A 14,432-nucleotide genomic window follows, 5' to 3' on the forward strand; every position below is an offset into this window, starting at 1 on the left:
GACAGTATGTGATTAGCCTCTTCTTTCTCTGTTAAATTCTCTCCCGCAATCCAACACAACCTTTGTTCTTTGATTCTAAACATCATATTTACATCCTTATTTAAACAACGTGCTTTTGAATGTGAATGCTGACTGAATGGAATCAATGCAGAAAGGCTGCCTCTGATCCAGAACGTGAAAAGTAGCTTGAGTGCAGTCTTGTGTCGCTCCCTCAGGCTGGGCCCTACTTAAGTGACTGAGTTTTAGCATCACTGAGAACTGGAAAGTGCAGAGGGCACAAGAGAAGGCGTGATTCATACCAGTGGCATCCTGCATTCACTCATTGGATGAATACTTACCCATGCCTATACGGGCCTATAAAGATGATAGCTTACCGTTTGAGTATGTTTAATTCCAGAAGAACGTTCAAATAAATTGTTGTAAGAGGTAGCAAATGACACATTTACATGACAGCAAAATGAAATCGGCTCTATAATATCCCAAGTCTCTAAGACGTTTTAATTGTCATTTCAATCCACTTGAAGGGGATGCCTACGTTTTAATTTTACAGGGCTTTTGTCATACAAAATATTTCCAGTCAGAACCTGAAAAACCTTGCTCTGAAGTAGCAAGTAGCTTTTGTTTTAAAAATTTCCTAATGTGATGTGACAAGATGGGAAGATGTAAATATGAAAATATGCATAGGAGAATGATTCATTGCTAATAGTGGTACACTGATGTTTAGCAAAATTGGTTGGGTAATATACATCGCAGTTTCTTATATAATGAAAAGTGATTTATTGGTTTATGCTGAATAGTACATGCTCTAAAGTTTCATTTGGTTGCAAACATTATTCTCTACTTAAAATGCATTGTGGAGAGAAAATGTGCCTTTTACTATAGCGAAAATTAACTCTTCCTGGAGATCAGTTAAAAGCGAAAGAATTACCGGCTGTGTTGGACGTTACTGGCCTCGCTATTGCCTCCGATTTGGTTTCACAAAGAAAGTCATCGATGGAGGGACTCAGAAGGGGTCTGCTTTCTTGCTGTTCATTCACCAGCTGAGAACAAATGAACACAGGTGTCAAAGGGCTTTGTTAAACTGCAGAATCAGATGAATTAAAATGCAGCCTTGCAACAAAATGAGAATAGCAAGCCTACCAAAAAATAAATAAATCAATAAATAATGGGATGGGGCAAGAAAAAAAATACTAAGGGATGGGGAATGAGCCTTTTAGCACTGTCAATGTATTTTTGATGCAGCCAACTTCAATTTTTAAAGCTCAAGCCTTTTTTTCTCCTCCTAGAACAGTTTTAGAGTTATTGTCTAATTTCAAGGTGTAGAAAATGACATCTATTGAATCACAGCTCCTAAGGAGCAGGCCTGGTTTTCACATGGACAAAAAGCTCCTACTGAGACCTGGAACACTGGTTTCAGATGTTCTGGTTAGGATGGTCAACCAGTGTTACGTGGTAAATGCACACACGCCGATCTATGTGTGTGTAGATAAACACTCTCCTTTTCTCCCTCTCTTAAAAAGCCCAAGTCACACACAACTTTCTTTACATTTCCTTGGAATGCTTTTGTAGTGCATAACAAACATTATTTTGGGAGAGTGGAAAATATTGCTATATTAACGGTACTGTTGTATTAACTGTAATCCAGTAAATATGTGTGTGAAAAATCTGCATGTAAAATAAACTTTTATAAATTCAATGATATTTTCCCATTGGCTTGCTCTCTAATCTCAGAAATCTTTCAGTTTGATTTTTAGTAGGTTTCTAATTATCAGTGGCAGACGGCTATTTCCTTCCAGTTATTCTGCACCTCTTTGAATCCAGACTTCCTCAAGTTCTGTTTCTATGGTTAAGGGAGAAAATACACTTATGATACACAAGTGGTTAATCCCTCAATTAACTGTCTTAGTTTTTCAGGAGTTTTTATATTGGCCTTTCTTAAAATGGGCACAGTTATCCAGTTTTCTACTTCTTATAAGAAAATGATGCGCCTAGAAATCTCTAGATTTTTAAATACTTATTTGCAAGGCTGTATTTTAAGTGACACAAAATAACAAATGAAGTGTTGGGAGTATTACCAAATCAAAATATTTTATATGACTCTACTCACTTTCACTCCATTGTTTCTTTGGCACAATGTCAATGGTGTTATAACTTAGGGCTTATGGAAGATGACAAGAGACCCAAATAATGGTGGAAATGGAAGGAAAAAATGCAGTTCTATTATTGCTGAAGGAGGAATATGGAAACACTCAGTGATCATTTGGGGACTGAAACCCAAGAGGCACATTTGGTACTTTTACATAGTCATACTATTATCCGAACAAGGATAAATCTCAGATCTTCACTAGTGTTTAAGATTTTGACATAGAGTTGGCAATCTGATTTTTGTACATATTAATTTGTGGACATTATTGGGGGATAAACGTTGAGAATGCCCCTTTTCTTTTAGTGTTGAAGTTCCAGTGATAGAAATTTCTTCACTTATTCTAAGTTTTAATGTTACAAAGTATAAAGACACAGATTTGTCTAGGAATCAAATTATCCAAGGTCTGTTTTGGTCTTAACCTTTTTTTAGGATGTTCCTTTAACCCATAAATGAAACTGCATTTTGTTTTCTGAATTTGAACATTCCTGGATATCATCCATCCTATTTATATTGAAATATTTTTGAATGTAGAGGAACTATGAGCCTTCTATGTTTCTGGGATAAAGTAGATTTGAATTTTTGTAAATGCCATGGTCTATTTGAGTTTAGGAGTGATTTATAATATTTTCTGGCATAAAAGTCAATATTATTATCTAGAAATGTAGTTGAAAGCACTGATATAGAATATAATATACTAGAAAAGGAAGAAATGGCTAACCATCAGTGATTCTGTGAGCTCTTCTGAAAATGTGATTAGTTTTCCAGGATCTGTATTTCATTTATAGTTAGTTCATGTAAAAACGGTGTGTATGCAACAGTTTCCAAAGGAGCCACACATTAATGTATATTTCCTGGTAGAACTTGCCCTTTTAACCATTATGTGCTTAGAGTAACGAACCCATTTAGTGTGATATTGCCATAGTGGCGTGGTACTGACTTAGAAACAATGCCCAACCTCCAGGTTGTGGCTTTCTCATGGCCCTCAAGAGAGACTTGAATTCTGCTGTGCTATAAACATTCATGGAGGATGAAGGTCACCATCAAATATGGCACCACACTATACTCATAGAAGGTATTGCAACAGGTTTGCATTTACTCAGCAGTACATTCTGATTACTTGGTCTCTGGTTGTAGGTCTTATTGACCGTGGGCTAAAGTGTGTAAGGTGCAAAGATTAAACACAGCAAATACAACTGTGACTTTAAAAGTACAAATATGTATGTGTGATGTCATAACTATCTCTTTAATAGCCATTATTTCTCTGAAGAAGCTTAAATTTATTAATAGATAACTGAGAATAAGTTTTATTCTCTTAGTCACGATTTTGAGAAATAGCATTTGTTATACAAAGATAAGTAAGAATTATATCCCACAAAAGTTCCCTTGTACTTTTTCTTTACTTTGGATACAATTAAATTCCTTTGTAGAAAAAAGTACAAATAATCTACTTCCAAATCACAGCTCTGTGACAAGATGTGTGGAATACGCCTAAATTTCTGTATATACTTTTAGCTGTAAACCCTGAAAAACTATAGTCTAAATCTGATAAAAGAACTCTAGAAAGTGAGGCCTTTGTCCACATGAACATCTAGATGGAAAAACAAAGGAAAAGGCACAATTGAGAGACCTATCCTTTTAGGCAAATCTAATTTATCAAAGGAGTCTTTTGAAGCTTGTCTCCTCCTTCAAACCTCAAACCTATTTTCTGGAGAAAGTACCTCTATATTCCCAATTTTCTCAGCATAGGAAGAAAGGAATACCAAAGAGGGGGTTGCTCAGAGAGACCCCAGGGAGCCCAGGGCTAAGACGTGGCCCCTCCAGTCTTCTCCTAAACCCCCACCTCATAAGGTCAGTGTCTCTTCCAGACCTACTGTCTTGTTTCTGACCACGGTTCACATCTTGACTGATGGAATTATTAAGACTGCCCGATTCCCATGACTGAGCTGCTGCTGTGGCTTTCTTTCGCGGATATAAATCAAAGAGGAAGCAAGAAACTACTTTCTGAGTCAGTGTTTTTCAAGCTGGAGCACAGTTTAGCTGCTCCGAAATGCTGGGGTTGGAGTGGGAGAGAGCGGCAGGGCTCAGAGGTGAAGAAGATAAAGGGCCAGATTTCAGATAGCATGGAAAGGTAATTTGGGAACTGAAAGTTTTTTTGGTTTTGATTAAGATATGGAAGATGCAAAAGAAGATATCATGAAGAAATGTTTTCTTATAAGCTCTGAGGTCAGAGGCTATGTCTTACTCATATTTATATCCTTCACAACTTGGAATAGAATGTCTTTATATAAGACATTTATATAATGTCTTATATATAAGAACGTCTTTATATAAGAAGGGCTCAATAAACATCTACCAAATGGGACAGTGACTTTGCAGAAACTGGAGATATAATAATACCTATCTCAAACAATCCAATTTTGACCTGTCTTCAGTCAGATGAATTCAGGAATCATTATTTTAGCCATACTAAGCCCCATTTTCTTTTTATTTGTATAGCTTAGTATATAGCTTTTCACATGACCCCTTCCTTATTTTCAAACAAGTTTATGGTTTTCCTATGGTGACCTGAGAATAAATAAATCTTTTAGGTCATAAAAGAAAATTGTAAAACTGAACTGAATCCCCCAGATAGTTCCCCTAAGCTTTACTTCCAAATCGTATGCCATTTATTCTCTCTGTGTTCATTGGTAGATATGGCTTATTGACTTTCTCTTAGAATTACTTCCTTCAGTTTGAAAATACTTTACGAACTTACCTCATTTCATCCTTCGGTTCAGAGTACACTGATGTCATAAAAATAATAAAAGGCGAGTCAAAAGGTTTCCAATTTTTTTTGAATACCCGAGTTGGAATGATTGCAATTTTGGTCCAATCAGATTATCATAATTGAGTGAAAATGACCCACTTCGTTATTAGATGCTAAGTCCTTTGTCTCACTTTGTTTACATTTTAAATTTTCATTTCTTATCCTCCTCTGTCCTCTTTTCAGTATTTGGATCAGTTCAAAGCCCTTTCTAATGGTGACAGATTCTTATTTCTCTTTCAGGCACATTGCCTGGGAACCTTCTTCAGCACCAGGCAGTGGGTGCCTTCTTCTGGCATCTCCACGTTCCCATGCTTTACCCAGTTTTCTAACTTTAGTTTTATCTGTTTTCTTCCCACCAGACTATGGCCTTTTTGAGGGTAGAGACCTTATACAATTAATTTTTGTATCTCATACTAGCAGTTTAACAACTGTTGACTGATTTTATATAGTCTAACTGAATGGTAAATTGTACAAAAGAATGACTGCATGGGCATCCTCAATTTCATACGGGGTTTGATCAACTCACAGAGAGGCTAGTGGTCCTCAGAAATGTTTACCAATTTCCTGGCAGATTTTAAAGGACAAATTGAAGTCCATTTTCCTCTAGTCTCACATTACTTAAATGTTTGGAAACCCAGAGGTACCTAAAGGGACATTTCCAAATGCAAGGCTTCTACTAAGAAGTCAAGAATGCAAAGAGTGAAAACTAAATGCAAAAAATTGAAATAAAGGCATAGGCCTGCCCCACCCCATCCTTGAAAGAAGGACATGGACCAATGTAAATGGGAGGCCAGAGACACTTCAAGACATAACACTACTACCTCACTTGGGAATTTTAAATCAGAGATTCCAATGTGGAGATTTTGAGGGAAACTTCTTATATGGTCAATGGACATGGAAACAAAAGGAAGCAGTAGAAGTAAGAAGGCAGGTGAGGAGTTGCATGCAGGGGCTTCTTGTCACTCAGAATTCAAAAGATGATTGAAACTTTGCACCTTCCTCACAATCATGGGCAGTGAATGAAATATTCAGTCAAAGGCTTTCAATTTACTTATGACTTAGTCAGACGGGCCAGTTGATGTGGTTAATATTAGCCACCACAGGACCAAGTTGGTTCTTATTTTATATCAATATTGTTTTGGGTTGAACAAAATGCAGACAATATCATCCAGCTTTAATGAGTTATTATCCCTTTTAAAATTTTGCCTAAAAATGCATTTGCCTTAGTTCATCCTAGATTTCTCTAATCTCAATGTTAAAAAAATTAAATTATTATATGATCTAAGCTACGGGGGTATTTAATCAAGAGGAGAGGAGAGTATTTTGCTTTTACAATCTGCCATTACTTAAGCTCCAGTGTATGTTTATATAGCTTGTTTTGTGACTTAAATCTGTTTGTTTATCTTAAACAATATATTGCTTAGGTGTTTCATTAAAAAAATATAGACCTAAAAGTTTGTGATAATTTATATCACTAAGAATTAACTCCAAATCAAAATACATTTCAGATGATAAAACAAGGTCTATGAAGGATAATAATCCATTATCCTATAATTTTATACTTCAGATTGATGATCTTAAATTGTTGTTTTAGTTTAAAAATATTGTTTTTATTTTAAACATTTTAGTACTTAGAGAATAATTTAAAAAGTTAAAACATTGAAGCTATTAAGTTAAAAAACAGTTGACAAATATCTCATATTTGTAATGTTGACTTAAACAGTTTGTAATAATATACCATGTCTTTTTACCTAATCTAAATAATAGAAAAAATGTAAGATTGTAACATGCTTTTAGTAGATATATCTTGATGCATTTTGAAAATTTCTTTATTATTTGTGACATTATTTGTTGATTCAAAATATGTGTCATTTGTTAAGTAGGTTTTCATTCATAATTCTGTAATTGAACTATTTGTTTACGGCTTTATAGGTCCTAGCCAAGCTTAGAAATTTGTGCAATGCCCATCAGAATAGTGGCCGTATCAAAACTGAGTTAACTGACTCAATCTATTGAAAAGACAAGACAGCTAAATCATTACCACACATCCCTTAAGTATTCAGACTTTGAGAATTTTGTCACGGTAACTCTGACACCCTATAGAGTTAATTTCTTATGAACTAACAGTACTAATGGTTCTGCCCCATGCCCAGTTCTTATATATGGGTCCCAGTGGCTCTTCCTGTAAAGGATAACCATGTGACAACTTTCAACTCTTTAACTTGATCTAAAAGTCAATCAACTGACTACCAATATTTTCCTGACAGGATAGTTAGACTTACAAAATATGAATCTATTTACAGGGAAACAAACAGATATTACCATTTACAACTTGGGCAGTACTAACACTAAGGCAGGCAGGAGAACATAATTAAAGCAATTGTTTCAAGTTAGTAACAGAAACCCAAACAAGGCTATATTTAGTAGTCCTGAGAAAATTTTTCGAATCAAGAATATTACTCTTTTTATCTTTATCAGATGCAAAGATTAAATCAATATCGAGGTATAATGGGTGGGGAGAGATAGAAAAACAAAGGCTGTTTGCAAAAAAAAAACCACAAAAACCCCTTAACAAGAAGAGGTCTGGAACACACAGTTTTAAGATACTGTGCTCTAGAGCAAAAAATTAATGGGATACACCTTGCTAAAACATGTACCAGGAGAGGTGGTTAAAATGAAAAGTTCTGAAGGTTCCTTATGAGAGAAAAATATTCACTAAAGTCATTTCATTCTCATAAACAACAATACATTTTTTTCCTATGATATAGTCAACTTCTGGTACATAGTTTTTCCTTCTATTCTCAAATTGGGTTTATTTATACCATTACAATCTAGAGCAGGGCTGCTCAATAGAAATATAATGAAGACCCGGTAATGTTAAAATTTCTAGTAGCCACTTTAAAAAAAGTGAAAAGAAACAGGTAAAAATAATTTTAATATTATATTTTATTTAGTCCAATATCTAAAATATCATTTCAACATGTAATCAATATAAAAATTATTAATGCAATAGTTTACATTATTTTTCTTTGGACTAAATCTTCAAAATCCAATGTGTATTTTATACTTACAGTAAATCTTAATCTGGGGTAGACACAAAACATTCAATAGCCACATGTGGCTAGTGGCTACTCTATTGGACAGCACAGCTCTAGAGAAACTTTTTTCCTCAAAGATTTGATGATTCACGTAATTTTTTCTTCAAACCTTTCATCAATGCACTCTTGTTGACATACAGTTTGACTTAAAGTGTTAGTCTAGACCAGCATGAATTTGAGCTTCTCTGAAGTGCTTGACGTATTTTTTGTTAATACAGAATTAATAATTAAGTTAAACAAAAAGAGCAATTCTCAGGGGCCCAGCAATTTCTGAGTTCAGGTCACCTGGCCAACTCTTCTGTTTTGTTCAATTTCTTCAATGTTCTATTAATGACTTCACTGGAGTATATTTGTCTCAATCTCTCTAAATGTGATCATAATAATCACCTAATACAAACACAACGCTTGAATATAAACTATTTTACTCTTACAATCTGTTGAATGAATAGTTACTAAACAAGTTAAGAACTTGTTGTTCGAGGACTTATTCTGTATGTTATCGATTATGATTGTCCCAAAGACATTATTGACAGAGCAGCACTTAGCTTGAGACATATCTGGAATCTATGAATGAGCAGCTGGCATCGACATACCAGTGGTGAGGATGAGTCAATGTGTTCAGCAGTATGTAGCACTATCGTAAGGGGCTTTACAGGAGACACCAGGACAGACATGTTTCAAGACACTAATACATTCACACAGGATAACGAGTAAGAATGTGGTATGGTACACGGACTGGATGCTGTGGTTGCCATGAAAAGTACTCACTTTTTCAGATCATTCTGCTGCTTTTTGGCTTGTGCATGCCACTGGTGCATAGCAGGGAAGAAGCCACTTGTGTATAGTGGAAAAAGTATATCAACTAACAAAACTGCATTTGACTGAGAAATAACTGTATCACAGCTGTCACTGAATTAACTCCATAACATTATCAACACAGCAGGTGCATTACATTTTATGAATCAGAACTCTCTGTTTGCTGATTCATAAACTAGCCGGTATGCAACAAGAATATGATGCATCAAAGAAAGCATTATATAATCTTCATGCAGTAAAATTGTAACTAGACCTCAAAAACACTTAATGCAACATTAGACAGGAATTAAAGAAGAAACTTGGTACACACAAATGTTCTGAATATGAGAAAATGGTAATAATCACAATTTCTTCTCTAAATTAAAAAATCAAAAATATTATTTTGCATTAAATTTTAAATTCAAGCTTAGGTTATAATGGTAATTTCGGACATTTGGAAAGGATTACTGGAAAGCACATAGCAATGCATGGTTTTGGAAAAAAAGAATTCTGGGGACTGGAGCCTGTCCTAAATTGTGATGTCCTAAAACATGTTATAGCACAACTATGCCAATTGCAAATTTGGGTAAGTCTTATCTACCGATGTATACAGCTCTGTCATTAGCTGAGAACTCCAAGTAGTTCTCATCTTCCATAGCCTTCCCCTGAGGAACTGTGGACTGAATATTTTGGACACGGATTCTGTAAAGGGCAGGAGATCAATGTAAAACCGTATACGTTTTACTATGTAAATAAATTAAGAATGGAGACTTGGTAAATATCGAGCAAATTTCTTTCCAACTACTACTATGTGTCATTGGGAAGAAGCATGTCTTCTTTACAGACAAAAAACTCACGATATAAAATTTATCCCAAAGTCCTGGGAATCTTTAATAACTTTTTTTATTATTCAGTTTTGATGTTATATGTTATAATTTTCATCACTTACAACATAGTGTTTAGAATAAAATAAAGCCACACATGTTGGCAACAGCTGGGGATGCGCTCTGATGATATTCTAAAAATAAGTTGCCATAATTTAGCTTTTGATATAAATGCCTTTCATGAGGACTGTAAATGGACATTTTTCTAATTCTAGACATGTTCATATAATTGGAACTGAATCGCTGCATTTACTATTGCATTACAGAAAAAAAGAAATGTTTAAGATAACAATCTAATCTAAATTATAAGATAAATGCAAGTAAAAATATTTTTCATTTAAGAATTTAAAACTGATAGCTCCACAGAGTAGTGATGAGTATATTATACATATTTATGTGGATTTTACAGGGTGTTTCAAAAGTCCCTGAGGACATACAGGATACAGTCTCAGCGTGTCTTTGCATACAAATGCAAACCTTTTTCTATACTTGTTATAATAAATGCTGAAAATGGCCCTCATGTGCTTATAATAGAGATGGTATTTTTACTGTCAAGGTCACTAAGTAGAAGAGGGGTCACAAATGCCATTTTCTGCATGGGGACTCAGGGACTTCTGGCTCATTCCTGTAAATTACTTATCCACATAAATATGTATAGACATATATGTAGTATGCATAGTCACAACATAAATATATTTAACATTTAAGAAAATTTAGATATTCTACTGGTAAACTGACATATGTATACAATATAACTTGTATTTATTCATAGGAATTTGATTTTTTTTTTTTTGGTCGTTGTTGTTCAAATGTATCATTAGCTTAATTGTTATTTCTTTCCCAAAGTTGTTAGCAAGACTCCTTTATAAAGAAGCAACATGTTTTACTTGCATGTACATTTTCTTTTTTTTTAACTAAAGTTGAGTAATGGAAATGAATATCCGTGAATAAATCACTAAATGATGCCATTTTCCTTTTTTAGCAATTTTGTTTTTCATTTTATACTGTATAATTGTTTCATTGAAACTGTGCTTTTTAAAAAATTGATTCAAGTTAATGTCTTTTTTGCTAGTTAAAAATCAGTGTCTGATATATTAACATATGTCAGCTTCCTACAGGAACCCTATGGGTCTGCCCACCTGTGATGTCATAGTTAGGAGGGGCTTTTCTTCAGCAGACTCCTCCCTCGGTATCTCCTTCATCACCATGGCAACAGCCTTATCTGCCGCCCTAGAGCCTTTGCCCTATAACAGTGAAATCAACAATGACTTGTGTCAGGAGAAATCTTTAACTTATTATTTATTACAAGATATTCTAATGTTTAAAGAGCAATCCAACATATATGAAGAGGTAGGCTGCTGCAAGTGAATCTTGAGGCTTTTGGCTGAGGAGAAAACACACAAAATCTGAAAAAAGATTATTTGTGAACTTTTAGTTAGCTACTTTTTCACCTTTACAGCTGACATTATATTTAATTTTAACATAGTATTTTATATGTATAATGTATTTTAAGGCAATTTACATGACATGAACATAATTTTTATAGTATCAATTTAAAAACACTATGGATTGCCTGTTATGTTCATTTATAATTATTTCTATATAATCCCTAAATGTTTTGAATCACAGTGAGGAGTCTGGGGTGGGCATTAGGAACAGAGTCTGACTCCCACAGAGGGCTTTTGCTGGGTGATCTCCGGAGCCTGTCATTTTTTAGTGGATTGGGCATAAAATGAGTATAAGTGTCATAAAACCTCTAAAAAGCCTTCAAAGGCCTAACATCGCAAGAATTCACCCAGCTTGTTTAATTTGTGGTGGTAGTATGAAAAAAATTTGCCACTCTCAATGCTTTTGAGACCAAAGAATTTTAGAAATGTCTTTTAATTGCAGAACCCCATAAATCCAGATGTGAATAAAGGATGGTTAATAATTGAGGCACTGATACATATACATATACACAGCTACACTTTTTGTCTCATACAAGCAGCTTATGGACTGTAAAGAGGTGGGCTGGCTTTCTGTCTTTTTAGTTTACCAGACTACTTAGTTTTTGAGAGTAGATACGGCATAAATGGAAAAAGCAAAACAAAATATCACCTTCCCAACCCAATTAGAAACATCTCATACTATGTAAAAATTAAATAATCTAAACACTTTAAAAACAAAAATCTTCCATTTTCTTAGGTCTCTGGCCTCCCTGAAGAAAACACTTGTATACTAAAAGCACACATGGATATCTGTGTTGTAAATCTACTTAAAATACAAATGTAGCATACAGAGATATCATAGGCAAAGAAACAAAAATGGACATATGGGGATCTGATGTCTGAAAGGGAATTAAGAGCTAGGGTCAATATTAACTACAGAGGTTAATAAATCTTGATGGTTTCTATGCAACGAAAAAGGATAGAATTACCTTATTAGCTTGGGCTTGCACAGGGCTTTAAGTATTCAGAAGATAGGTTTACTCTAGGAAGCAAAACATTGTCCATTTTCTCAGGCATTGTCTTTCTAAAATGTAACGAGTGGCAGCTTTTCTTTAGGAAAACAAAGAAAAGCTTTCTGTATAGTCACTACCTGTTAAAATGTGTGAATCTCTTTACATTGCTGAAAGTTTGTTTTGACTTAAGAACTAGCATTACTGAATGATAATGTGTTATTTCCAGGGTGGAAAATCAACTACCAGAGATTTTATTCAGTAAGTATAACAGTAGCAATTTTTGTATGTGTTCTGAAAAGTTAATATGGCCACAATCCTTAGAATAACTGACTTCAGGAAGAATAAAGGGCAACAATGATTCACTGCATAACAAATTAGGCTGCATAATGATCCCAGGTTTTTTCTTTAAAGAAACGATTTCAATTTTCTAAAATAGAGGTGCATACAATTCTAAATTCTGGGAAAAGATTTATTATGGCTCTATTAAACTATTTAACATTTTTTCAAAATATAAAAATTATTTGGATGAAACATTATACACTATAGCTTAGTATACCTTTATAAGCTACACTCATTTACAGACTAAATATAGTTTAACAAATAGTTTTGCAGCTTATTTTTTTCAAAAGAGCAAAATCATTGTGAAGAATTCTTTCCATGCTCCAAGAAGTTCTAATAATATAGCAATAAACAAAGTGGCATGCTTATATTTAAATTCCTACTATATTTAAAAGAACAAATCTAATGTTACAAGGTATAATTTTAAAAAATAATAATAATTCAGACTCTTTTCTTGGGCTAAGAAAAAAAATGTCAATTGATAAGCATCTCAAAAAATTTCAGGTCGATATTTCAATATACCATTTATTTGAAATGCTACCAATCCATAAACTACATATAGATATTTTTCACATGTGCAACTATAGTAGCTAGAATTAGCAACGGACATGCCATTTCACTAAAACAAAAACAAAACAAAACAAAAATTAGTCCTTTCATGCTGAACTCTAGAACAAAGCAGTGGTCAGCTAGAAAGGATGTATAATAAACACATGCGGTGCTTTTTATTTCTTGCAGAAAAACCCACCAAAGCCAGGGTCAGGTCACTTTTTTGAAGACAGTGCCACTTTTTCTTCAAGGTTACACCTACTACCTGAAAAGAGTCATGACACCCATGTTAGTGCTTGCTAGCAACTTTTTGTCTTTATAGCCTTTTGAGTTATTACCCCATGAGCCTCACTGTTTTGCAAGTAAGGTACAGTCTGAGAACAACAGGAAATTCTGCCACAATGACATCTCCGAGGTTCCAGAGACCGTGTCTACAACCACTACCAAATCAAGCGAATACACTCAGATATCAAAGCAAGATTTCCCTCAGATCATATTGCCACCTCCACCTGGTATCTTAAAATCAAGCTGTGTTACTTCTGATTTGTCCATTTATCTTGTGGGGTTATGCTTCTCGAATTCAGAACCTGGCTGATAATTGATTTGGCAATTCATGAAACTATACAACTGTGCTTATCAGCAGCTCTGCAGGGCTGACAGTAATACAACCATGCAGGTGTATTTTTGCTTTTTTGAAGTCAGTGGCTTAAAATGTTCTAAGAAATCTGTATGCATAATTATCTGGACTTCAAGTTCAATTTTCTAAATATAACTACACCAAAGGGTCAATATTAACCTATTATTTGAAATGACATGAAGACAGGAAAAATGAAATATACACTGAATATACACTCAAGCATATAAGTGGATTTAGATTACAGTAAGACGTGATGCTTCTCCATCATACTTAGCAATAACATTTTCTGTTAATAAAGAACAGCGAAAAGTTACAAGTTGATTACCACGTTGTGACACTCTTCAGCAATTAGTTCAGCAAATTTCTTTTCAAATAATACTTGAAAATCACCTGTTCCCCCTTCCTTCATGAATTTTTTGAAATATTTTTGATTGTGTGGAAAACAATATCAGCTTAAGGGGAAACTTCTCTTTTTCTTGGTGATTTGTTACAGAAAATTCTATTTCTTTTTGTTTCTTTTATCATTTTGTTTTCTCACCAATGAAATATATAAAATGGCAGCTTTTCTAACAAATAATAATTCTTGAGAATAATCTGTTAATTAGCTTCTATTATAAACCCAGGCATAAATGAATGATACACATAAATGAATGAACAGCAAGTGACTAACATTTATTAAGAAAAAATTTTGGCCCACTTCTTCTCCTTTTTTAAATATAGAAGATAAGAAACAGAGTA

The 14,432-nt window shown here is 34.1% G+C and overlaps 1 protein-coding gene across 20 annotated transcripts in view; it reads right to left on the minus strand.

Moving 5' to 3' along the window:
* The window catches only part of PEX5L (peroxisomal biogenesis factor 5 like), a 212,967-nt gene that overhangs the window by 76,237 nt on the left and 122,298 nt on the right, over positions 1 to 14,432 (minus strand). For 6 of the 20 annotated variants that reach the window (XM_070583191.1, XM_070583190.1, XM_070583195.1 and 3 more), the window contains 2 exons: positions 10,869 to 10,973; positions 929 to 1,040 (listed from right to left, as the gene is read on the minus strand). In XM_070583191.1, the coding sequence (XP_070439292.1) occupies positions 929 to 1,040; positions 10,869 to 10,973 (217 nt within the window). Of the gene's footprint in view, positions 1 to 928; positions 1,041 to 8,818; positions 8,880 to 10,868; positions 10,974 to 13,256; positions 13,323 to 14,432 lie in introns of those variants that run through there. The other 14 variants (XM_070583197.1, XM_070583196.1, XM_070583189.1 and 11 more) reach the window with 4 other exon arrangements.

Source organism: Equus przewalskii, chromosome 18 (genome assembly GCF_037783145.1).
Source record: "Equus przewalskii isolate Varuska chromosome 18, EquPr2, whole genome shotgun sequence".
Classification (NCBI taxonomy): domain Eukaryota; kingdom Metazoa; phylum Chordata; class Mammalia; order Perissodactyla; family Equidae; genus Equus; species Equus przewalskii.